The 25,709-nt window shown below is 49.2% G+C and overlaps 1 protein-coding gene across 1 annotated transcript in view; it reads right to left on the bottom strand.

Annotated features, from left to right (window-relative positions):
- CABP7 (calcium binding protein 7) overlaps nucleotides 1–25,490 on the bottom strand; it is a 105,397-nt gene extending 79,907 nt beyond the window's left edge. Inside the window, exon 1 of the mRNA XM_060249751.1 lies at nucleotides 24,505–25,490. Coding sequence (XP_060105734.1) covers nucleotides 24,505–24,613 — 109 coding nt within the window. The 5' untranslated portion in view covers nucleotides 24,614–25,490. The remainder of the gene's footprint in view (nucleotides 1–24,504) is intronic.
- Nucleotides 25,491–25,709: the final 219 nt, after the last annotated feature.

Raw genomic sequence — 25,709 nt, 5'->3', positions numbered from 1 at the left:
ATGAATGCTAAGCATTATTGAACTGACAATTTATGAACTTGTAGAACTTGAATAATGGGCTGGGGTGCAGCATTTGAATTTCTAAAGCTTAGCACACCTTTGTTGCAAATCTCAGCTACTGTGATTTTTACAATAAATGGCTACTGCTATTCCATCTGCTATAGGGCTTGGTAATTTCCTGAAGCAAATACTTAACTTTACTTCTCTGCCATTTGACCGCCATGAACCCACTTATATGATGATCTCTGGTTTGGTCTAAACGTGCAACAGAATGAGGTGGTAATGTGGCGGCAAGGGGCAGTAGAAGGAGCCACAGCACTCCACACACTTTAGTAATTCTCTGTAAGCCGAAAACTAGCTCAGCATGTAACGGCCCGTGCTAGGACCACTTTCCCCAGATGTCCTAAATGTTATCCATAGAGAACTCAAACAAAAAAATGGGGGAACATTACAAATGTGACCTTCCTCTCCTGCATTCTGAAGCAGTACAGCCCATTCTAACTTTATTTATTTATTTTAGTACATTTATATTCCACCCTATCCTGTGGATGGGCTCAGGGCAGATTACAACATAGAATTCTCTACATTCTGCCTCCTCAAACTGTTGAGGGCCTTATTCCTTTTTTGCTTTTTGTATTTTGTGTGTGTGTGCACTTGGAACTAGTCATGGTGACCTCTGGTGACTTACCCGACTTGGGGGCATGTAGGCTATTCAGAGAGGTGGCTGAATAAAGCCTGCCCCCATCTCTCGAGTGATGGTATTCCAAGGAGGTCTCTCATTCAAGTACTGCTTAGCTTCTGAGATCTGAGGAGATCGGGTGTGCCTGGGCTATCCAGGTCAGGGCTGAGGGCCTTATGCCTTTTGTACCTTGTTTTGTTAGACTGGAGACCAATGACAAGGGCTTGTGTTTGTTTATAATTTGTATAGCACTTAGCGTCATATTAGATACAACCACCACCACCTCCATTGGCCAACACAGTTTGCCTCTGCACATCCCACCCTGCAAGCTCTATCTTGATTACAAGTGAAGCTAAATTTCTATTTACTTGGCTGTGATATATTGGGCTTTGATCTTCTTTTATCTCCTGTGGAGCCTAGAGCTGTAAATCACCTTGGCAGGACCAACAAAATGCGTAACAAAGTAGTTTTCTTTACTGAACGCTGAAAAGCTTTTAATAGGTACCATTGGGATTGGCAGGAAAGTGGTGAATTGGTGGCCCAGCAGGAATAGCCATGGGGGTGAGAACAGAACGGAAATAAAAAGTTGGACTCCCTGCACAACTCTCTTTAAAAATGTCATTGGATTGCCAAATATTCAATATCGGTCAGACCCTTTTTTGAATGCTTATTGCATTTTCAGCAAATAGTTGATTATTTGCGCCTTTTGAGTTCAACAGCTAATCTTTGAGATTATGGGGTTTAATATCTGCTGATGGTTTATGGCATTTCAAGTATCTGGTATTGATTCAAATTTAAAAACACTCCAGAGTCAGCATGGTGCAGTAGTTCAGTGTGTTGGAATAGATCCAAGTTCAAATCCCACTCTGCTATGAGAGCCCACTGAGTGTCCTTGGGCCAATTACTCCCTCTCAGTCTGCCCCACCCCACCCCACTCCACCCCACCCCACAGGGTTGTTGTTGTGAGGATAAAATGGAGAACAATGCTGTAAGTGACTTTAGATCCCTATTGGGATGACAAGGGGGAATAAATGCCCACATAAAATAAAGAAAAAGGGGATAACATCTTAAAATGTATTCATTTACTGGGGAAATGAACATCTCCCCTTCCATGAATTCAGGATGGTTTACAAAATTATTTCCAATCCACAATATAACTTGACTTAAAACAATGGTACAAACACAAACTAAACCACTTGAACCAAGCAAAAGCAAATTACTTAAAATCCCCGAAAGCCTTTGCAAAGATGAAATGTTTTGCATGCCCTTGGAAAAGAGGCCAGAGGGGTAGATCTTGGCACCTTCACTGGCCAAGTGTTTAAAGGAAGGGGACCATGAGCCTGCAGTAAACAATGGCATGACAAGATGTTTCTTCTGCTCTCACCTGAGATTTCACACAGGTTCATACCAGGAGAAGCAGTTCTTTTAAATGTGATTGAAATGCAACATCTCACATTCAGAGTTTAGTTCTTGGAACAAGAGGGGGGTAGAGGATGCTGGGTTGTATTGCCACCTCCAGGCTGGGAAACTTCTGGAGATTTGGGGGTGGAACCTGGAGAGGACAGGGACCTGATGGGGTACAATGCCTTAGAATCTAGCCTCCAAGGCATCCATTTTTTCCAGGGAAATTCATCTCTGTAGTCTGAAGATGGGCTGTAATTCTAGGGGATCCCCAGGTCTCATCTGGAGGCTGGCATCCCAACTTCACAGGTATGAGTTTTGAGGGTTTGCTAAAAATACAGAACAATTCCCCACCTCCCCACTTTGGTCTTCCTTCTCCTTCATACTGCGATTCCAAAGGTCTTTCTCCTTTTACTCTACTATTTCACTTCTTTTCTGTTTCCCTGTTCAGCTACTCAATGTATGAGGCTTCCCCATACACAGATGAACATCTGCAGAGAACAGGGTTGCCCACTCTGGCTGAGGAAATTTGAGGGTGGAGCCTGAAGGGTGGGATTTGGACAGAAGAGGGACTTCAGCAAGATGTTTATGTTTAATTTGATTTATACTCCGCCCTCCCCACCAAGGCGGGTTCAGGGCGGCTTACATCAAATCATAGTATACTATGATTGCAATCATAAAATCAATAAAACCACTAAACAGTACAAGTTAAAACAATCTACAGATATAATCCCATTAAGTCCACCCTCCAAAGTGGCCATTTTCTCCAGGGGAACTAGGGTTGCCAGGTCCATGTTGGAAAATACCTGGAGATTTGGGGTGGATCTGGGAGAGGCTGGGGTTTGAAGATGGGAGGCAAGGTCCAATGCCATAGAGTCCACCCTTCAAAGCAGCCATTTTCTCAAAGGGAGCTGATCTCTGCCAGCTGGAGATCAATTGTAAAAACAGGAGATCTCCAGGCGCCACTTCGAGGCTGTTAACTCTAAGGGAAACTGATCTCTATGGTTTGGAAATCAGTTAGCAACTTCCATGCACACAGAAGGGCTGGATCTCAGTCACGCATACAAAGCCTACACATGCTCACCTGAACAGGTACAGGGCTCTTTGTAAGCATTTGACTGGGTGTGCAGTAGACTATGAGCAGGGCCTCTGAGCACAATCCTGCCTCCTTTTAGGTCCCTTTGAATTACTGCATGTGCCTCTCCTTCCCTCAGCTCTTCTTTTTCTTACAAGAAGAATCTGACAGCTGTACAGCCAGCAGAATCAAGTGGCAAAGCTTCTTGTGGACCACAGAATTTCAGATTGTATGTGTGGTGTGATGCTGTCTGTTTGACCACTACCCCATAAAAAATGCTCCTTTGCACATAGAAACATGCATGTCTGATAGGAGAACTCTTTACTATCTTTACCAAGACAGGTGGCTTGTTTTATGCGTAAGAAGATTGTTTTCTTTGTGCAAAGGGCACACTCACAGATGAAATGCCACCAGCCCTGCTACTCATAGCCTGAAATGGTAAGGCCAACTTGATTCTGTTGAATCTATAAATTGAGCCTCAGTTTTTCTCTTCTTCAGCAGGGGAAACAATGCAATCACCCATTAGGCAAGACACAGGATTCCCTAGCTGCTCTCCCACTTTTTCTTATAAATTACTCTTAATTTCTTGCAATTGTCCCTTTTTAATTTACCAACTTTTCCTTGCATTTAAGTGGGCTGTCAGAAGGACAGTTGAAAACAAAGAGGTTAGTGACAGCCAGTGTGGGACCTTGGCATTTGGAATCAAGACCCATCTCTGAGATACATCACTTAGGGTCTGGGCTTGGCAGGTTATTCACCCTAACGTTCAGCCTCAAATCCCTGTAAAACTGAAATGTGATCATTCTTATAGGAGAGAATTGCATGAAGATAATTGCTTGTGAAGTCTTTTTAGTTCACAGGGGTGCAGGTTGAGCAGATCACAAGCAATAGTTCATTCACAGCATTTATGGCAGGCTTGTGATGTTCAAAGAGCCCTATGGAACAGAGTGGTACAGTATTGCAGTCAAAGCTCTGCTCACAACCTGAGTTTGATCCCAGCAGAAGCTGGGTTGACTCAGCCTTCCATCCTTCCAAGGTTGGTAAAATGAATACCCAGCTTGCTGGGGGTAAAGTGTAGATGACTGAGGAAGACAATGGCAAACTACCTCATTTAAAAGTCTGCCGTGAAAATGTCGTGATGCAACATCACCCCAGAGTCGGAAACAACTGGTGCTTGTACAGGTGACTACCTTTTTTGTGATGCTCAAAGCTCTTTGTTTTCTTGTAGTCTTTTCAAAAGCGCTATAAGGCAGGCCAGCATTATCAAGGAAGGCCAGTATTATTATTCCCACACTGCAAATAGGAGTAAGAGCTTGGAGAAAGCATGTTACGTAAGCACTAGGATGAGACCCAAGCAGGATCAATTCATCATCTAGTATCCTAGAAGGAGTATCTGCCTGCCAGAATTGTCTTAAACAGGGACATTTTCATATACTTGTAAGTTAACACCCTAGTACTCACACTAAGGATCACTACCTGAACTGCCCTCTATTCAATGCTGAAGACTTGTTACATTCTGGACTTGGCATACTGTATTAATTTTCTCTACAGTACATTATCTTACATTGACTTCTGAAAGAGGAGTATCAGTGAACTGGCCATGTTGTCTGTATTACACTGTTCGGGTCTCTATGATACAATTTTGGAATCCAGTTTTATGGTGGTGCTGTTTATATGTATTATATTGCTTTTCTTGCCTTGTTTTTAATTGGGTCATCCATTTTGAGTCTCAGTGAGAAAGGCAGCCTATAGCAAGGATGGCCAAATTTGCTTAACATAAGAGCCACATAGAATAAACATCAGATGTTTGAGAGCCACAAAACATGAACATCAGATGTTGGAGGGAGGGAAGGAATCAAACAGATGGGGAAGGAGGAGGGAGGAAGAGGTCAAAAGAAAGCAACTTTAAATGCATTTTCCAAGCCACCAGCTAGCTTGGCTTAGATAAGTGATTTCAAGAGAGAAATGCCTTCTCCAAGCCAGCTGACAGGCCAGTGGGGGTTTTGAGAGCCAAACAATGTGTGAAAGAGCCATATATGGCTCCTGAGCAACAGTTTGGCAGCTCCTGGATTATAAAAAGAAGTAAATAAGACTTTAAAGACGCTTAAAAGGAATGTTTAATCTCACAATGGGTCTAGTCCTATTCAGGGCTTTTTTTGTAGCAAGAACTCCTTTGCATATTGGACCACACACCCCTGATGTAGCCAATCCTCCTGGAGCTTACAGTAGGCCCTGTAAGCTCTTGGAGGATTGGCTACATCAGGGGTGTGTGGCCTAATATGCCAAGCAGTTCCTGCTACAAAAAAGCCCTGGTCCTACTTATTCATTAGTTTCAGAGGGCAACCGTATTGGACTGCTGTAGAAGAGTCCAGAGGCACCGCAGAAACCAACAAGAGTTTCAGGATATGAGCTTTCAAGTATGAAAGCTCACATCATCAGATCCTTCATCACTGGTATCTGACAAGGGAGCTTTGACTCTCGAAAACTCATACATACTCCCAAAATCTTGTTCGTCTCTCAGATGTTACTGGGCTTGAATCTAGCTCTTATTCATTAGTTCATCAATACTTATCTGGAACAGCCAGTTATGGGAAGAACAAGAGCACTAGTGTTTGGGGTTTATGCAAGTGCATTTAGATATGCTTGTGCATGACAGTCAAAGGACGTCCCTCACTGCTTTCCCAATTTTTAACTTATAGAGATCCAAGGGAGATAGTGGAAAGTCAAAGTGGGTGTGAATGTACACTGCTAATGTTCTGAAAAAACTCCTCCCCTGTTGTAAACAGGACACTGGACCACATTTGCTTGTACACCTCCACTTTCATAGCAAGGATCACTGCTGGAGCCTCAGCCCTGCTCTTGCATTATTACTCACTGCTCAAAGTTCTGCTGTGTGTTTGGTATACGACATTCACCGACACTGCAACGGTTTCTTCTTCATTCGTTTAAGAATCAAAAGAGGGATTATTCCTGGGGTTAAAGATGTATGAGAGAAACATAATTGTCTAACAACGTATAGTTCAGACTATCCTCCAACAGTTGTGGAACGTGAGTTGTCGGGCTGAGGATTACCCAGTGCCTTGGTGCTAATGTGTGTACATGTCCCCACCATTCAAAGATTCATACTCTATAGCAATTTGAGGGACAGAGTTGAATTCTGAAGTATGATAACTCTCCCATCTTGTAATACCAATTGTTTTAGAAATGTATTGTAATGAGCTTGGAATTACAGGCTTGTCCTAAAGAGGTATGCCTTGGGGAAATCAGAGTCCACGATAAAAGGAATGGTAATGCTTCCGAGCAATTGCAGACATCCCTATCAATGGGCTTTAATGGCTTTGGTCATGCTCGAAAGCTTGCACAGAGTTCTGTGCTAATTCGGTTGGTCCAATAAAAGGGTGTTATGTGGATTTTGTTCTAGCTTCTGGTCCAGCAGCCCATCAGGCCTTAGGGAAGATGATGCCCCATCTTGACTGAAGGGCATGGGTATGCAGACTCCTGGAGATCTGGGGATGGAGCCTAGAGAAGACAGGGGCCTCACTGGAGTACAATGCCATACAAAACAGCCATTTTCTCCAGGGGGGCTGATCTCTGTAGTCTGGAGATGAGCTGTAATTCCAGGGGATCCCCAGGTCCCACCTGAAGGCTGGCATCCCTGAAAGCAGTTCTGATGCTGGGGGAAACAGGGCCAAAGATGTTACAGCTTCCACAGATCAGTCCCACAGATGCCACTGCCATTTTAGAGCTGAACTCGGCCCATTTAAAAATGTCATGGGGCAGCGGCAAGCTCAGGCAATCTTGTTTCCCCTCCCCATGTTTTTTCAAATGACAAAACAGCTGAGAGGGGCTGTTTCAGCACCTGAAAAGGTATAAGAGGGGAGGGCTGGCGTGAAACAAGATTTTCTGGTACTGCAACAGTCTGAGAGCCCAATCAGGCTTTCATGGCATTTTTAAATGTCCTGAGTTTAGCTCTAAAATGATGATGGTGTCCAGTGAAGGTCTGACCTGTGGATGCCATAACATCTAGTTTGGCCCACTGAGAAGGAGACAGCCTTGTGTTGCCATTTTGGGGGAGGAGGACAGAGTGGGATGGTGGCTCTGCTGCTCTATTGCAATGCTTCTGTGCCTCCATCTTTGAGAATAAAGTGAATACTATGAAGAAGAAGAAGATATTGGATTTATATCCCGCCCTCCACTCCAAAGAGTCTCAGAGTGGCTCACAATCTCCTTTACCTTCCTCCCCCACAACAGACACCCTGTGAGGTGGGTGGGGCTGGAGAGGCTCTCACAGCAGCTGCCCTTTCAAGGACAACCTCTGCCAGAGCTATGGCTGACCCAAGGCCATTTCAGCAGGTGCAAGTGGAGGAGTGGGGAATCAAGCCTGGTTCTCCCAGATAAGAGTCTGCACACTTAACCACTACACCAAACTGGCTCTCACAATATGTCTCTAATGCTTTTCTTTCCAAAGGCAACTGATCCATAGAGATCCACTCAGAGAAATGGGGCATGTGCAGCAATAACATGTAAGACAAGAGTATGAGGAAGGTGCCATATACAAAGTCATATGGTAGACCCATCAAGCTCAGTAGTGCTACTTCAGGACATGTGGTGTACTGGTCAGCATACTGAACTGGGGAGACTTGGGTTCAAATCCTTGATCCACCATGCCCAGACCCAGATAGCCCAGGCATCAGATCTTGAAAGCTAAGCTGGGCCAACTCCGGCAAGTACTTGGATGGGAGACCTCCAAGGAATACTAGAACTGGAATGCAGAGGCAGGCAATATCAAGCCGGCTCTCTGAAAAACGTTCTAGCCCACTAGGGCTAGTCCAAAAGTCATCATGACTTCCAGGCACACAAGCACAAGCACACACATACAAAAGATCTACCATGACATTTACTGGGTGACCTTGGGCCAGTCACCGGGCCAAAGTGCTCGTGTTTATTGAATGACAACATGAGGACTTTGCATCAGATAGATAAAAATACCCCATAATATAGTGTTCTGACAGGCTGCAGCTCATCAAGATCTCAGGTCAAGAGAGGTCTTTTGCAACAGTCCTTTAAGTGGAGATGCCAGAGACTGAACCTGGGACCTTTGCTGACCATAGCACCTTCTGAAAACAGGAGTCTTGCTTTTTTTTTAGGGACAGGTAGATTGTCCATGGCAAGTAGAGTCAGTTGATGCATGCAAAATATAGGGATAGCAACTTACAATGGATGAATGCCAGAAAGTTTGAGATTTTCCCTGGTATGTACAGACAGTTGGGAGGGTATGTGACCACTGATTTTATATGTGAGAAAGGGCATTTCAAGGAAGAGGGACTGAGGCCTCCCAAACTCCCTCTGTCTGCTGTCTTGGGACAACTGCCAGATGTCGCCCATCTTGCTGCACAGGTGGCAGATGAAAGCAAAATGGGAAAGCTGAGGTTGGCTTTCACAAGCTTCATTACACAAGCCAGGAGAAACGGCTTCCTGCCGGTTCACCTGCCTGCTGCCGTTTTGCAACCATTGCCTTCCCTCCAAATATTTCTCTGCAAGTGGGATTTGATGGTGCCAAAAATGCTTTTTAAATATGGTGAAATTTCTAGGTTCCAGTTTTGAATTTCAAACACCAGCAGAGTTCAGTTTTGACATCTGGGTGTCAGGGACACTTTTTTTGCTTAACAAAAAAATGGGGGTAATTAAATCAAAGTCAAAAATACAGCTAGCATATTGGCTTACCATACTGTACTGGGAGAAGTAATTGTAGAGGTAAGGTCCATCAATGGTCATGAAAGTAAAACGGAGCCGCTTGATCTGAGTAGCAGATGCTGAAGATAATCAGTGGGGAGGATAGTTGCTTTAATGCCCTGCCTGTGAGTTTTCCAAACACATCTTGCAGGTCACTGTTGTAAACAGGATACTGGACTACACAGATCTTTCGCCTGCTCTGAGAGGGCTCTTTATTTGCTCTTGATCTGATTCAATAGGAATTCTCATGCTCTGAAATGAAATATACTTGAAATATAAGATGGTATTCATGGAGATTTTCTTTTGATGATAGCTGCATGGTATTTCCAGATCACGAACCACTTCAGTATGCCATAAAATGTAACCCTAACAAGTGCAATGTTGTCCACCATTTACACTCTGAAAGGTAAACACAAATATAGGTTTAAAAACTTTCCTAGTGTGCATTTCTCGCAGGAAAGGTCTTTAGAAGCTATTCTGAGCACATCCATCAGGTGTAAGGGAAGGACGGGGAGGACTTCTTTACATACTGGAGGTGGGGAGAAACATTTTCCAACCAAAATCCTATACAACGTAGGAATTAGGTTTGCCTAGAAACCTAGTTTAAAACTGTTGGTTAGAGGTTGTCCCATATGTGTGGCTTCCATAACTTTATTCTTGAGATGAATGAAATGACCCACAACTCCCTTTCTGCCATTCAGGTGGTATTTTCTGATTGTTAATTGGCTGGGTGGAAATCACTGAGGAAGGAAAACAAATGCTTCTGACTAAAGGCCAAACTAGGTAGAAGTCCAGTAGCACCTTTAAGACCAACAAACTTTTGTTCAGAATGTAAGCTTTTGTATGCATGCATACTTCTTCAGACAATGGAATGGGGTACAGTGAGCAGAGCTACATATAGCTGGTGGGCAGTGGTTAAGAATGCAAAGTGGTACAAAGTTAGAATCCAATGACAAAATAGTGAAATTAACAAACTGAAAGAACATTTGGTCTGGATAGCATTTGTGTGGGAAACCAATAAAAGGTAATAAAAGCTGCCTGTTAATTGCTCTGTTGCTTACAAGTCTTACAAAGGACATGTTTTTCCTAGTGATGTTCCTGTCCACCTAATTAACTAGGTGTTATTTTTTTTTAAGTGAATCAGGTCTGGGTTCTCCTAACCCAATGTGCATTCTCTGCATCCAGACAGTAGCTGCAGGGAACTAATTGCCCAAATGCTACAAGGGTCCAGTGCTCATTGGGACCACAGTGCATGGGGAAGAGGGGCTTTGGCTTTCCCCCTGCTTTGTTTCCTGATCCAAAATGGCTCAGGAAGTGTTCTTTGCCCCATGAGAGGGCTACACATACACTGAGGACTGGACACAAAGCTTACCCAACTGGGCAATTGCATTAGCCCTAGAGTTGGGAGTCACACAAGACACAACATCAGATCAAATCACACTGAAAGGATCACTCTTATGAACATATGAAGCTGCCTTCTACTGAATCAGACCCTTGGTCCATCAAAGTCAGTATTGTCTATTCGGACAGGCAGTGGCTCTCCAGGGTCTTTTACAACGGCTCTCCAGCTTTTTTACAACTAATTTCCTGATCAGACATCCCTCCATCCTTCAGTTCTAAGCAGCGTTGGTCCCGTCATTGGTTGATCAGAGGTCTCAACCGGACCTCATTTTTTGAGATGGCATTCCACACTTGCGCAAGAGCAGTACCGTGGGATATCGTGCTTGGCTTTTTTTTTTAAAAAAGGTGCCAGAAAAGGTGGGCGATCTGCCCCCCCCCCATTTAAACACCTGGAAAGGAAGGGGAAGCCCAGGAGTTCTCTTTGCCGTCTCTCCACCTGGTGGGGAGACAGCAAAGGTGGGTGATCTTCCTCCTCCCCCATTTAAACACCCCGACGTGGTGTTTAAATGGGGGGAGCACGGCAACTCTCTTTGCTGTCTCTCCGCCAGGCGGGGAGACAGCAAAGGTGGGGGATCTTCCTCCACCCCATTTAAACACCCCGCCATGGTGTTTAAATGGGGGGGGGGGAGCATGGCAACTCTCTTTGCTGTCTCTCTGCCTGGCGGGGAGACGGCAAAGGTGGGTCATCTTCCTCCCCTGGCAGGGAGACAGCAAAGGTGGGCGATCTGCCTCCTGCCCCATTTAGGAAAGGTCCCCTGTGCAAGCACCAGTCGTTTTCGACTCTGGGGTGATGCTGCTTTCACAAAGTTTTCACGGCAGACCTTTTACGGGGTGGTTTGCCATTGCCTTCCCCGGTCATTACACTTCCCCCCCCCCCCCCAGCAAGCTGGGTACATATTTTACTGACCTCGGAAGGTTGGAAGGCTGAGTCAACAATTGCTGGCGCAATGATATCATTTGGAGTGGGCTCTCGTAGGGAAGCGGATGTGCGCTTGCGACGAGTCAGCTACAATGGAGCATTCAAACATAGAAAGTACATGCGGGAGTCATCGGAAGCATTCTTATTCTGGATTTAATGTACTATCAAAAAAGTCCAAGTCTCATTCGTGGCAGTTTGGGACATGAACGAGCCAACGACCATTGCCAGATGCTGATGTTTGGACAATCGCATAAAATCCGACATGCATCTGGCTTTCATCCATGCCCATCTCATCAGTTTATGTGGGTCTGACCTCGGCCAAGCTGAGGTTTTTCACACCTATTTGCCTGGATCCTTTATAGTTGGAGATGCCAGAGATTGAACCTGGGACCTTCTGCTTACCAAGCAGATGCTCTATGTCACGGCTGGGGACGGGTCAGGCAAAGTCCAGAGGCAGTCCGAGGTCTGTAGCCAGTAAGCAGGAGGGTCCGAGGCGCCAAATCCGAATCACTGTAGAAGTATCGCAGGTCTGAGGTCCAGAAGCCGAGGTCAGGGAGTCCAGAAGTCCAAAGCCAAAGTCAGGGAGTCAGGAACCAAAGTCAAGCCGGAGTGGATGCTAGAATGTCAGGGAGATGACTAGTTGCTTCCACAAAGCTTCCTCCCAAAGCCCACAGCTATATAGCCCTCTGCTGGCTGTTGCCCGTTTGGGCTAATTGCTGGCTCAGGGAGGCAGCCAGGATCCTGTTACCACTCAAGCATCCTTGCTCTTAGAAGGGCCAGAATCCTCTCAGAACTCAGGGCTCAGGGAGCGTCTTGCTTGTGAGCGTGCCGCCCTCCTCCGATCCCTGAGGTCCTGCCGGAGGCGGTCACGCACACGAGCCACCCGAGAGGGCGAGGCAGGGGGGCTGGGATCTTCTCCAGCAGGAGGCAGGGGCACTGGTGCAGGTGGCAGGGGCACAGTTTCCTCATCAGACTCAACTTCCTCTGAAGGGTCCCCAGCACCCATGACACTATCCCCCCCCCCAGGGCCCCCCTCCGTCGAGGGACCTGGAAGGTCGGGGTGGTCGTTGTGGAACTGGTGCACCAAGTCCGGGGCATGAAGATTGTCCTCGGGCTCCCAAGACCGGTCTTCTGGGCCATATCCCTCCCAGTCCACCAGGTACTGGAGGCCTCCACGATGGTACCGGGAGTCCAGGATCTGGCGCACCTCATATTCTTCCTCGTCATCCACCAATACTGGTGGTGGCGGCGGTGGGGAAGGAGTCCGAGCTGGGTCAGGGGGTGCAGCCGGAACAAGGAGGGAGCGATGAAACACGGGGTGAATGCGGAGGTGGGGTGGCAACTGGAGCCTGAAGGCGACGGGGTTTATTTGTTCAACGACGGGGTAGGGTCCAATGAACCGTGCATCCAGCTTGTGAGACCGACCAGGCCGGCGCAGGTAGCGAGTTGAGAGCCACACCTGATCCCCCGGCTGCACTGGAGGGCCTTCTTGCCTCTTTCGGTCCGCAGCCCGTTTATATGCCTCCTTGGCTTGCTGTAGCTGCTCTCGGAGCAAGTCTTGGCTGGCACGGAGTTCTTGCAGGTAGGCATCGACGGCGGGGACATTCGTGGGTGGTAGGATCGCTGGGAAGAACCGAGGGTGGTACCCGTAGGTTGCAGCAAACGGGGTCATTTGGGTGGATGAATGGACCGCGTTGTTGTATGCAAACTCCGCTAGGGGCAATAGAGTGATCCAGTCATCCTGCTGGTAACAGGTGTAACAGCGGAGATATTGCTCTAGCGTGGCATTGGTGCGCTCTGTCTGGCCATCTGTCTGTGGGTGGTAGGCCGAGGACAGGTGCACTCGAGTACCCAGGCTGGAATGGAGGGCTTGCCAGAACCGAGAGGAGAACTGAGGGCCCCGATCGGAGATCAGATGGGCTGGGAGTCCATGCAGACGAAAGATGTGTTGCAGGTAAAGCTGGGCCGTCTCCTGAGCTGTGGGGAGTTTCGGGCACGGAACAAAGTGGGCCATCTTGGTAAATAGGTCGACGACCACCCAGATACAAGTCTGACCCTTGGAGCGTGGAAGTTCCGTGATGAAGTCCATCGAGATGGTATCCCAGGGTCCTGAAGATGTGGGCAAGGGCTGCAGCAACCCTGAGGGTTTGGCTGGGATGTCTTTGGCCCGTCGGCAGACGTCACAGGAGCTGACATAGCGGGCAACATCAGCGCGAACTCGTGGCCACCAGAATTCCCTTGTCAGCAAGTGGGTGGTCTTATGCTGTCCAAAGTGCCCGGCGGGTAACGAGTCGTGGGTCAGGCGTAGCACTTCTGCCCGCAAGGGCCCGGGCGGCACATAGAGGCGTTCGCGGTGTAGCAAGAGGCCGCCTCGAGTCGTGAACTCCCCTGTTGGGTCATCTTGGAGAGCCTGGAGGTGTTGCTGGACCCAGGGATCATTGGCCTGGCTAGCCCGAATGTCCTCCACGAGTGCTGGTGAAGTGGAGGTGGCTGCAAACACTGAGGGCGGCAGGATTGGAGCAGCGGGCGCGGTCTCAGTTGAGGCAGGGGCGTATTCCGGTTTCCGGGAGAGCGCGTCTGCTTTCCGGTTCTGGGTATGGGGGATGTAGGAGATCCGGAAGTCGAAGCGAGAGAAGAATAGGGACCACCGGATCTGGCGCTGGTTGAGACGGCGGGTGGTCTGGAGGTGTTCCAAGTTCCGGTGATCGGTGAGCACTTGAACAGGGTGGCGAGCCCCTTCGAGGTAATGTCGCCAAACCTCAAACGCCGCCTTGATCGCGAGCAACTCCCTCTCCCAGATGGTATAGTTCCTCTCTGCAGCAGTGAGCTGCCGCGAGTAATAGGCGCAGGGCTGTAGTGGCTGGGACGGCTCCTCGCGCTGGGACAGCACTGCTCCCAGGGCCACGTTGGAGGCATCAGCTTCCACCGTAAAGGGAAGCTGGGGGTCGGGGTATCTCAGGAGTGGCCCGGTGGCAAAGCGAGTCTTCAGGGTGGAGAAGGCGTTATCGGCCTCTGGGGACCAGTGGAAGGGTTCTTTGGGGCGGAGTAGTTGAGTCAGGGGTGTGGTCAGGGATGCGTAGGCCGGGATGAATTGCCGATAGTAGTTGGCAAAACCGAGGAACCGCTGCAGGTCTTTGCGATTCTGAGGAGCCTGCCAGGTCAGGACCGCTTCTACTTTTTTCGGGTCCATGAGGATCCCCTGCGGTGACACGATGTGCCCAAGGAACTCGACGGAGCGCAGGTCGAAGTCGCACTTCTCCAGCTTGGCGTAGAGACCATGGGCTCGTAGGCGCTGCAGGACCTGGCGGACGTGCTCGGCGTGCTGGGCAGGATTGCGGGAGTAAATTAGGATGTCATCCAGGTATATGATCGCGAAGCGGTCGAGCAGGTCCCGGAATATGTCATTCATGAACCTCTGGAAGACAGCGGGGGCATTGGTCAGTCCGAAGGGCATTACCAGGTGCTCGTACTGCCCGTATCGGGTCCCAAACGCGGTCTTCCATTCGTCTCCGGGCCGTATGCGCACCAAATTGTACGCTCCACGGAGGTCCAGCTTGGTGTAGATTTGGGCCCCCTTTAGGCGATCCAAGAGTTCAGGGATCAGTGGTAGAGGGTACCGGTCGCGGATGGTGATCTTGTTCAGGGCCCGGTAGTCATTGCACAGCCGGAGCTCCCCACTTTTCTTCTTCACGAAGAGCACTGGAGCAGATAGGGGAGAGGTTGAGGGTCGGATGAATCCGCGTTTCAGGTTCTTGTCCAGGAAGTCTCACAGAGCTGCCAACTCCGGCTCCGACATTGGGTACAGACGCCCCACCGGGAGTGGTGCCCCAGGTACCAAATCAATGGCACAGTCGTAGGGCCGGTGAGGGGGAAGCTGATCAGCTCCTGTCTCTTCGAAGACATCAGCAAAGTCCACATACTTCTGAGGGAGCTGAGGACCACCACTCGGGATGCCAGCTGCTAGAGTGGTGGGAGGAGTCAGATGGGGGCATGGGTCTCGGAAGCGTAGTTCCTGCTGGGCCCAGTCCACGATGGGGTTGTGCAGCTTCAGCCAGGAAAGGCCTAGAATCAGCGGGAAGCGAGGCATGCGGGCGACATCAAACCGCAGCTGTTCTTGGTGCTGCTGGACGTGGAAGGTGATGGGACAGGTCTCCTGGGTGACGGGGCCAGAACGGAGGAGGCGCCCGTCAATAGCCTCCACCAGCGACGGAATCCCTTTTGTCTGCACAGGGATCTGGTGCTGCTTCACAAAGGCGGCATCTATAAAACAGTGGGCCGCTCCCGAGTCTAGCATGGCATACACGAACAGCCAGCGTTCGTCAGGCAGACGGAGTTTGACTGGTAGCAGGAATGGCCCTGGGGTATCAGCCCGCTGTTCGGAGGACCCAGCTAGTCGCCCCAGGCTGGGGGGTCCACTTACGCCTGGGGCTGCCCTTTTGGCGGCGGTGGCAGCGAAGGTCCAGGTATCCGATGCTTAGCAGGGCAGCCAGAGGCATAGTGGCCTGCCGTGCCGCAGTAGAGGCACAGATTCTGCGTGCGGCGTCTGGTCTTTTCCTCTGGGGTCAGGCGGGGTCGAGCAGCTCCAAGCTGCATAGGCTCATCCTTGGTGCTGGTACTAGCTGGGGACGGGCGAGGAGCCAGGTAGCACGGCGCAGGGAGCTGGCGCCCTCTGGTCTTGGCTTGGCGGCGACTTTCCAAGCGGCCATCGATGCGGAGGCAAAGGGTGATAAGTTCTTGGAGCGTGGGTGGCTGCTCCACCCTGGCCAGTTCATCCAGGACCTCCTCTGCCAACCCCTCAGTAAACTGGTCCATCTGGGCAGCCTCATTCCACGCCAAGTCCTGGGTCAGGAGCTTGAATTCAGTGGCATATTGAGCCACCGAGGAGTTGCCTTGTTTCAGTGCCCTGATCTTCCGGTTGGCTGTGGCTGCTTGGACTGGGTTTGAGAAAGCAGCAGACAGGTGGGCCTCAAACCCCTGGTAATCAGTCAGTAGGGGAGAGGACGCGACCAGTAAGGGTGTGGCCCATTTGGCCGCCTGCCCCTTTAACAGACTGATGACGAAACACACCTTGGTTTTGTCATTGAGGAAGTCCCGTGCTCTCAGTTCAAAGTACAGCCGACACTGTGCTAGGAAGGCAGGAAATTCTTCCACGGCACCCCCAAATCTGTCAGGTGGGGGAACTGGGCACTTGGCTGGAGCACTGGCCGCAGGTTGTTGCTGCAAGTGCACTACTGCCTGTGTTAGCTGCTGTACCTGGGCTTGGAGCGCAGCCAGTAGTTCTGTGGTTTCACTTGCTTCAGCATCCATCCTGTGGAGTGGGTGTTTGTCGGTGGAAGCAATCTGTCACGGCTGGGGACGGGTCAGGCAAAGTCCAGAGGCAGTCCGAGGTCTGTAGCCAGTAAGCAGGAGGGTCCGAGGCGCCAAATCCGAATCACTGTAGAAGTATCGCAGGTCTGAGGTCCAGAAGCCGAGGTCAGGGAGTCCAGAAGTCCAAAGCCAAAGTCAGGGAGTCAGGAACCAAAGTCAAGCCGGAGTGGATGCTAGAATGTCAGGGAGATGACTAGTTGCTTCCACAAAGCTTCCTCCCAAAGCCCACAGCTATATAGCCCTCTGCTGGCTGTTGCCCGTTTGGGCTAATTGCTGGCTCAGGGAGGCAGCCAGGATCCTGTTACCACTCAAGCATCCTTGCTCTTAGAAGGGCCAGAATCCTCTCAGAACTCAGGGCTCAGGGAGCGTCTTGCTTGTGAGCGTGCCGCCCTCCTCCGATCCCTGAGGTCCTGCCGGAGGCGGTCACGCACACGAGCCACCCGAGAGGGCGAGGCAGGGGGGCTGGGATCTTCTCCAGCAGGAGGCAGGGGCACTGGTGCAGGTGGCAGGGGCACAGTTTCCTCATCAGACTCAACTTCCTCTGAAGGGTCCCCAGCACCCATGACACTCTACCACTGAGCCACCATCCCTCCTAAATGAACACAAGAAGTCTGTTATTGTTTTGAGAACATATATTTATCTAATCCAGTGCTCTGTTTGCAACAGTGGTCAACCAGATAACTCTGGACAAACAACATGTGAAGCATGCCTTCCCCAGCTTTTCACGCACCCTGTCTCTCATCAGCAAGGCTTCAGTTATCATAGCTAATAGCTGTCAACAGACCAATCCTTCATGGAGCTGTTGAATCCTTTTGAAGTAGGCATCTACTTCACTAGAAGCTCTTTGATATCCAGTCCATTCAGTCTTTTTGCCAAGTCTGCCTGGTAGGTTACCATGTGACTACCAACTGCACTGAAGCAAGTAGCTTTTAGATCGGGGCTGGTGCCAAAGATTGACATGGTTTTGGCACCCAACAAGGTTCAAGGCCTGGCAGGGGATCTATTGCTGATTGGATGCTTGGCTCAGAGGTTGCCTCAGTGGGCTCTGGGATGAGACAGGAACCTCTGGATGCTGCTCATTTTCTATTCTGAGTGGTGGCCAGAGGAGACTGTTCTGCACTCCTTAAAGTCCGGTTGGTTCATTTTGAGCTCTAACAATACCAAGAGGTTTAAAGTAATGTGAAAGTGCATGTGTCTATGTGCACAGAAGGGAGATGCTTTGTTTTAGCCCTCCACTCTCTGAATGTGGAACTCTTCCTGCTTGGGATAGTAGTATTTCACTGCCAAAAGAGCTAAAAAGGCTACAGTGGCCTTGAAAGGGACATATTAATAATATGTTAACAAGTATGTTTGGGATAGCTGTTTTTGAAGATGCAAGGAAGAGACACAAGCAGAAACTTGCTTCTATGTTAGAAGGCAAATGAGAGACTGGAAACTGTTAGAAGGCAAATGAGAGACTGTTGGCTATTTGTATCCCTGCAGTGATTCCGATGTACAGGGCTGGCTCAAACGATTCTGCAGCATTCCAGGCACTCGCACCCACCCCATTATCAGGCCTCTTTTCTATGCTTCATAAAGATGGAGAAAAAAGAAAGGGCTCCAATTCCAATCCCTCGTCTGGAACAAATGGAAAAGGGAAAAACCATGGGACAGGGGCACAGTTGAGCAAACTTCTTCAGACCATGTTATTGCAAAGTCTCTAGGGTAAGGTGAGAAGGGGAATTGTGTCTCCCCTGCAGTTTTTCCCCCAATTAACTTGGTGACCTGGAACTCCAAGCCTGCTGTCTGCAATGCCTGTGGGTACAGCCAGCACTGACTGCAAAAATCTGACATCTGATTGACAGGGAAGATTTTTAGAAATGGAAATCCAATCCATTTCTTTTTGTCTACGGGAGACCTTTCAAAAAGGATATCGTGCCAGTTCATCAACACCTTGATGAAAACAGAAAATGTAATCATGGTACTATAGAGTGACAGAGGAAAGGCTCTTATCACATGGTGGAGCAGCAGAATTTGCATTTGGTGCACAATAGAAAATTGAATACTTATTGTAGGATCCTCAGTGTTGTTGTTTGGTGAGGAAATAGACACAATTCTTCTGCACACACTGTGGTCTCGGTCCCCAGTGATTATTCCTCAGGGGCATCTATATCTCTAGCGAGCATGACAACTTTTCTACAAAAAGAAAAGCAGCCTCAGAAAACTGTTGTTTTGACCAGAGGAATGGGGGGGGGGCAGGCGGGGCACGAGATGCTCAACGTCCCCCTGCCCTGGCTCTTTAGCCATTCCAGATTGCTAACTCTAAGCTGCTGTAACCCTCTTGGGTTCAAGATGCATACAGAGATGAACCCTACTGAGAAAATCAGGAGGGGATGAATTTTGAGCAGAAAAATGGCCGGAAAAGAAAGTAATAAGCACCCTATAGCTGCATTGCTCCTCTTCTTGAAATTGCAGCTTCAGGGCTACCTTTCACTGAAAAAGAAAGAAAAACCTGCGGCTGAGTTGCACACATTTTGCATCCTGCCATTTGCACCTCTTTGGGCCCATGCATCAAGGCTGCAGTTTAAGATCACCTTCCTGGGAGTAAGCCCCACTGAGTAAAATAGGGCTTACTTCTGAGTAGACATGTTTAGGTGTGCTCCCTAAGTATCCAAAAAACAAAGGAGTTTCCAAAAACAGCAATGCATGCCGAAGACACAAATTCATTTTCTCCCTCCCAGCAAAACATTTTTAATAGCTGACTGATCTCTGTTGATAACGGTCCTGTAGTTATTATATAAAAACCAGACACAACAGCTGCTTTTAAATAGCACTTTCTTTTTTGCAATTTGGATTTTGCATCTATCCAAGAGCAGGATTATAAACCTGGCTAAGAGTCTTCCCCTCCAGCCACACGTACACACAGAAAGCGGAAATGGTGCCACTTGAACACAGCCCAGGAAAGCCTTGCATCTTCCCTTGGGTTTCTACGACAATAACATGAAACACAAAAGCTGGCTTGGGATGTCTATCAGCACCGAAGAGCACCACAATCAGCAAAACATTGTCCAGGTTATTAGCTCCCGCTTGCCTCATACGATTGCAACAATATGCTGTGATCAAAAGAAACTCTTGCCCCCGTATTGCATTGTTCAAGCAGCTGGGGATAGAAAAATGCTCACTTTCCTATTGCTACGGCACAAATCGTTGCTGCCATTAGACCACAACAAAGTCACAGCTGACAGCTCAACAACATTCATGTTGGAAGGTTCCTGCAGACTTGGCCCCAACTTGGTGCCAGTTCACACCGATGCTTCATATCATCCTGACAGAAGAACTGCGGGAGCAGAGATGGCAGCTGTCAACACCGTATCCTGATCAGGCCTGACCCAATGGCATAAGCAATCCAAACAGTTGTTAGAGACATTAATGACACTGTGCCTCATCGGAGGTGAACCGCATGATCCCTTGCAATGTTGCAGAGGACAAATGGGTGCACCGTCAGCATGTGGCTGGGAAGCTGTGCCCCGGGGAGGGGGGGGCACCCGAAGGTCCAGAGAACTAGTTAAGGTGCTACAGGGGGATATCAGCAGCTTCCCTGTTTTAATCACACATTGTGGATGTGTGCTTCTAAATGTGTGATGGAGCCAGAGGGAATCTTTGCTTGGCAGCTCTGCCATCCAGCATTCCCTGTGACCTTGCAGGTGACCTTGTATGGCTGCCATAGTGTGATACAACCATGTGGCTGCCTGTGATGCGGCCTTATCACAGGGCAACGATAGACCATCGGCTGTCTATGAGCTGTGATCAGTCGCCATTTTTTCCCCAGAGTTCCAAGAGTTTGGGGAAATTCTGGGTAATATTTCATTGGCTCCCTATCAGGGAAATTCGTTGATTTGGATATTAATATCTTGCTTTTCTCCCTGATGGTGACCCAGAGTGGCTTACATCATTCTTCTCTTCTCAATTTCATTCTCACAAGAACCCCATTTGATAGCTCAGACTGAGACAGTGCCAGATTAAACCCTGTGGAGGCCCTTAGGCAGTCAAAATCTTGGGGGGCCCTTGCAAATTATCTTAGAGTTGGAGCACCCAACCAATCAACCAAACAAACAACCACAGCCCCCGCTGCAGCCTGCAGGCACCTTCTTAAAAGCCCCTTTTACTAAGCTGTGGAGGAGAGGCAGAGAGAGGCAAACTTGGTGATGACGCCAGCAGCAGCCACACCAGGCAAGTCAGGCAAAGAGCTGCTCAATTGCTGGCTGCACATGCAGGCTGGGAGGGCTGCAAGCAGGGGGAAAGTTGGCCTGGGGCCCCTAAAGGTGTGGGGACCCATAGGCCAGTGCCTATTTGGCCTAATTGATAATCCAACCCTGGACTGAGAGTGAGTGACTGGCCCACAGTCACCCAATGAGGCTCAACAACAGAGTAGGGATTTGAACTTGGGTCTACCAGGTCCTCGTTTGGCACTCTAACCGCAACACCACGCTCACCCATCTCCTTCCCTTTCAGCAGCATCACCATCTTCATCCCCAACAACCTGAGTGATTAACCTCCACCTATCCACGCTGAGACATGGGCTCCCGTGGAATGTCTGTGTCTCAAACAAAAAGTATCACTGAACCAGTCATCAAATGGCTGAGTGCTTAAGCATATAGCCCCTTCCAGTGAACAAGTTGGCCATCCAACTACTTAAATAATTGTCACAAGACATGTTGACCACATGGGGGTTCCTGTGCTCTTTGGGTTCAGTGCTCTCAACATTAGTAACTGAATCCATTAATTAGAAGGGCAAGGAAAGGTACCTTGGAGAAAAGGTATGGCGTAGGAGTGTGCAACTGCAGTGCTTATTTCCCCATGTGGACTGTCTCATTTTGCCTCCAAACATGCTATATAGATGGGGTAGGATGGGTACATGGCTACCAAAAAGCTTGTGGAGAGAATGGCTCAGACAAAGAAGAGCACTCCTAAGATCTCTTCTGGGGAGGCAGAGAATCAACTTGAATGCATACATGTGCATAAAATGGCCAAACTCAGTAGTTGGTGATACATCATGTTTGATGGACTTAACAGGGGTAGACAAATCCATGGACAAGAGATCAGTCAAGTTCTATTATGTATAATGACTAGGAATATCCATCCTCTGAGACAAAACACCTCTGAATACCAATAGCATGGGTTGGAAGGAGGACCTGTAACGCCATGCTTGTGGTTGCTCCGGGGCATGTGGCTGGCCATTGATGGGATGCTGGCTTTGGTGGTCTTATCCAGTGTGGCTCTTCTTTGATTGTGATCCTGAGACATTGCATGGTAGCCAATTATTACATGAAGTGCTTTTTATGCAAGCTGTCATTTCACCAACAGTGTGGTATTCAGAGCAGCACACCCCATCATATATGATCAGGGAGCACCTTCTTTTCGAGTGCATGTCACATGTGACAGCTTGGCAAATAAAACTTCTCCTTACAACCCAGTCTCCAACTGTACAGCTCATGCTCAGCTCAGATATTCTGCCGTGGTCTAGTGTGCTCTAGAAAAACAAATCAGGATGGTGCTATGCAGATAGGAACTGTCTCCCTTTGCCATGGCTAGGGGCACCAGAGTAGAGGGCAGGTTTAGCCCCTCTCAGCGATGCTTCCCATCGTAGACTTTTGACTCTTGCACCCAGGGCTTTTTTTGTAGCAGGAACTCCTTTGCATATCAGGCCACACACCCCTGATGTAGCCAATCCTCCAAGAGCTTACAGGGCTCTTCTTACCGGGTCTACTGTAAGCCCTTGGAGGATTGGCTACATCAGGGGGTGTGGCCTAATATGCAAAGAAGTTCCTGCTACAAAAAAAGTCCTGCTTGCACCTATAAATGGCTATTTCCTTGTTTTGTCCAATGGGCAAAGTACAGCGCTGCACTTGGGCTAAATCAAAACCTGCTTTGCACCCCTGCTCCTCAGGTAGCTTGGCCTTGTTCACAAGGATCCCCCTAAATGCCTCTTGGTTTGCCTTCCCTAAGGACCTTGTAAGAGACGATCCTTTCCTCCGTATAACCACCCACCTTAATCATAAGCAGCTGCTTAGTCCATAAATAGAGGTACATGCAGAGGAGAGCCCTGACTGGCCACGGCTGATCAGCGTGTGCACCCATGCGGCAAAGCAGATGTATATGTCCAGCAGGGTACCAGGTGTCTGCATCCAGATATCCAGGGCAGGGATTATATTTGTGTTATCAACAACCACATGGGAAGGGGGCTTGTCCAGGAAGTAGCTCTCATGCTGCTGCTTTGGCGCAGTCGTTCCACAGCTGTGAGCATGCGAATATCTGGAGAAAAAGCAGCAGCTTTTCTATACACCTCAGCCGTGAGGCCAGGAGGCTAGCCATGTGCAGAACGACCAACCCACGCTGGTCTCGCGCCAGCAAAACATTCGGCCTGGCATCCGGGACATTTCAGAGGTTTCCACGCAAGAGAGAGCACAGCCAACCTTGCCCTCCTTCAGTGGCACTCCTGAACAGGAGGCAAGTGCCCACCTGTCTGGGCTGTAGGGTCAGGAACACTAGCCCAGCATTTCCTGGGCCCCGACATATATGCTGTAAGGACGAATCCTAAGTTCTCAGCGTGCCTGATGCAAACCTGTTGATCTGCTGAGCCACACAGACACCCCCCACATCGCTGACCACCGGTCCCCGTCCTTTCCATGTCACCAATCTCTGTTCAGAGAGTCTCTAAAAGCCACACACTCCATGCCACTCTCTGATGACTTTGGCAAATCGATAGATTGACTGAGAGACGGAAGGGGAGGCAGCTAGGCAGGGAGGGAGCGAGAGAAGCATCTCCTCTGCCTTGCCTTCACCCAAACAGATTGGATTCTTAAAGAGACACGAGTGGAATTTCAATAGGGGAGCGCAGTGAATGGTTGGAAGCTCTTGCGGGGGGGGGGGCAGGTTTGAGGAGAGATTCCCTCCACACATCCTCAGCCCACACATCTCTCTGATACAGCAAGCACACAACCCTGGCTGTGCCAGTTTCCCACACACACACACTGATAATGCAACTGTCGTGACCAGACCGGTATCAGAAACACTCTGGAATCTGTGGGTGTTTTCATGGGGGGGGGCAGTCTCTGCCCTTAGGGAATACAAGATCAGAGGCGCTTAGGATGGGAGGGGGAGGAGGTTACAGAAGGGGGATTTTTTCCCCCAAGTTACAACTCCAGGTCAGCACCTGCAGTGGGTGTTTTTCTTAAACACAGACGCATGGGGGACCCCAGCACCATCCATGGCTGCCTGGAGCAATCCCCGCACCACTACCTGTTCCATCCACACTGACTGCAGGAAATCTCTCTTCCGGAGAGATCATTGCAAACACTCAAACTGAGGGTGGAAAAGAAGCCCGCACCCCCTGCCCGTAATGAATATCAGCTGGACTTTCTGACACCCTGCCGTTCCACATCCTGCCTTCTGTCCCTTCGCTCCCCCTCAGGCCCCCTTCCTTCTGCCCCTTCCCTTACACTGCTGTAGTTTCTGCCTCACTTTCTAGCCTGGTCCTGACTTGGCCAATCTTCTGCTCCTTTTTCTGTCCCACACCCCCAGTCCCATCTCTCATTGTTCCCCCTTCCTCTCCTTCCACAGAGCTTCCTTCCTTTGTCCTCCCAAGTGACACTGACAGGACAAGCACACAAACACACTCACGCACAAATTCACAAGCCAGCATATGCTTCCATGTCCCTTTGGATTTTGTGTACTTTGCAATGTGATGCATCTTACATGTGATTTCATCCCCCCCTCCAAGCACCGAAATCTGGTTTTGCTTCCTGCCTCCATTCTCCTGCAACCTGGTTGTAAGTAAAGCAGAAGGGACCCCCCCCCCCATCAGAGATGCATCATCTCTTTCTGTGCGTGCTTCATCGCTCAGGACTATTTAGTAGCATAAGAAACCTCTGATGCCAAAAACAGACTCACCTTCCAGCTCATCTTCAGGTATGTCAACAGGATGCTGTTCTGCAAGGATGTTGGGGATGGTATAAATGCCCCTGTACATCAATGCGGCGGTCACTGGATGGAAAGGCATCTCGGCAGCTCTTGAAAACCCAAACTTTAATCCCAAATTTCATAGGAAGCAACCTGGCTGGAACCGGAACACAGGAAAGTGAGACGGGACTTGCACCTGCCACCAGAGCTACCTGTGATCCTGAAGCTCCTTCCTTGCCCACCACAAAGGGGATCCACGTCTCTCGCTTTGGGCTATGTTCTTTAGTCACAACGGGTTCCTTGCATGGCAGATTCCAAGCCCCTCTGGCTCAGTTGTAGTCTCAAGAGAACGATGGAGAAGAGGTTATGACCACATTGGCAAGATTCCCCCTTTACCTTTGTACCCCATGAGACTTTGTTTGGGTTCGGCATCAAAACTGGAAGCAACAAAATATTTCCCCCAGTCTAATTCCTTGGTACCAACTCAATTGCTCTTCATTCCAGCAACTCTGTCCCTGGCTTGGCTGTCTGTGGCTCAGGCACAGAGGAGAACATCGGTCTGCATCCTTTCTTAATTTTTCAGCCTGATTCAGAAACAGAAACCCTCATGCAGCTGCTGCACAGCATGGCTCTAGGCCAGTCCCCTAAGGTCGCCTGGGGGAGGGGGGGGAGGCCTCCTGCCACCCCGGGGGTAAGTTCCCCCAGTCGGAGTTCAGAGCCAGACTCGTTCTTCCTTGCAGTCTCTCCGCCTCTCCAATCTGTATAGTGCTGGCTTCCTTTCTTCCTCGGTCTCACTCACACACGTACAGTACACACATGCTCCCCCCGCTGCCAACCAAATGAACATCTGAGCGGCGGAACATCTAAATCAATAGGAGGAGAGAAAGAATGTCTCAGCCACATGCAGAGGAAGGGAGAACCGAACGGCGTTCACCCTCTGCTCCAATTCCCTCCTCTCCCACGCCACACACACTAGCACTGCAACAGCGCTGGCTGCTCTGAGGATCACAAAGCTGAGAATTAGCAGCCACCGTTCCCCTCCTTGCCCAACAATACCTGTGAGTGTGTTTATGTCCCAGTTGGGAAACCTGCAGGCAGAACATTTTTAAGGACACTTGGAATCTTGCCAGATAGCTGAAGCTGGACCATACAATATACAAGGGTCTTCTCAATGTCCTTTGCATGCAAAGAAGGAC

Source organism: Heteronotia binoei, chromosome 11 (genome assembly GCF_032191835.1).
Source record: "Heteronotia binoei isolate CCM8104 ecotype False Entrance Well chromosome 11, APGP_CSIRO_Hbin_v1, whole genome shotgun sequence".
In the NCBI taxonomy this organism is placed as follows: Eukaryota; Metazoa; Chordata; class Lepidosauria; order Squamata; family Gekkonidae; genus Heteronotia; species Heteronotia binoei.
Note: the sequence above shows the minus strand (reverse complement) of the source record. Positions and strands in the feature narration are given on the sequence as shown.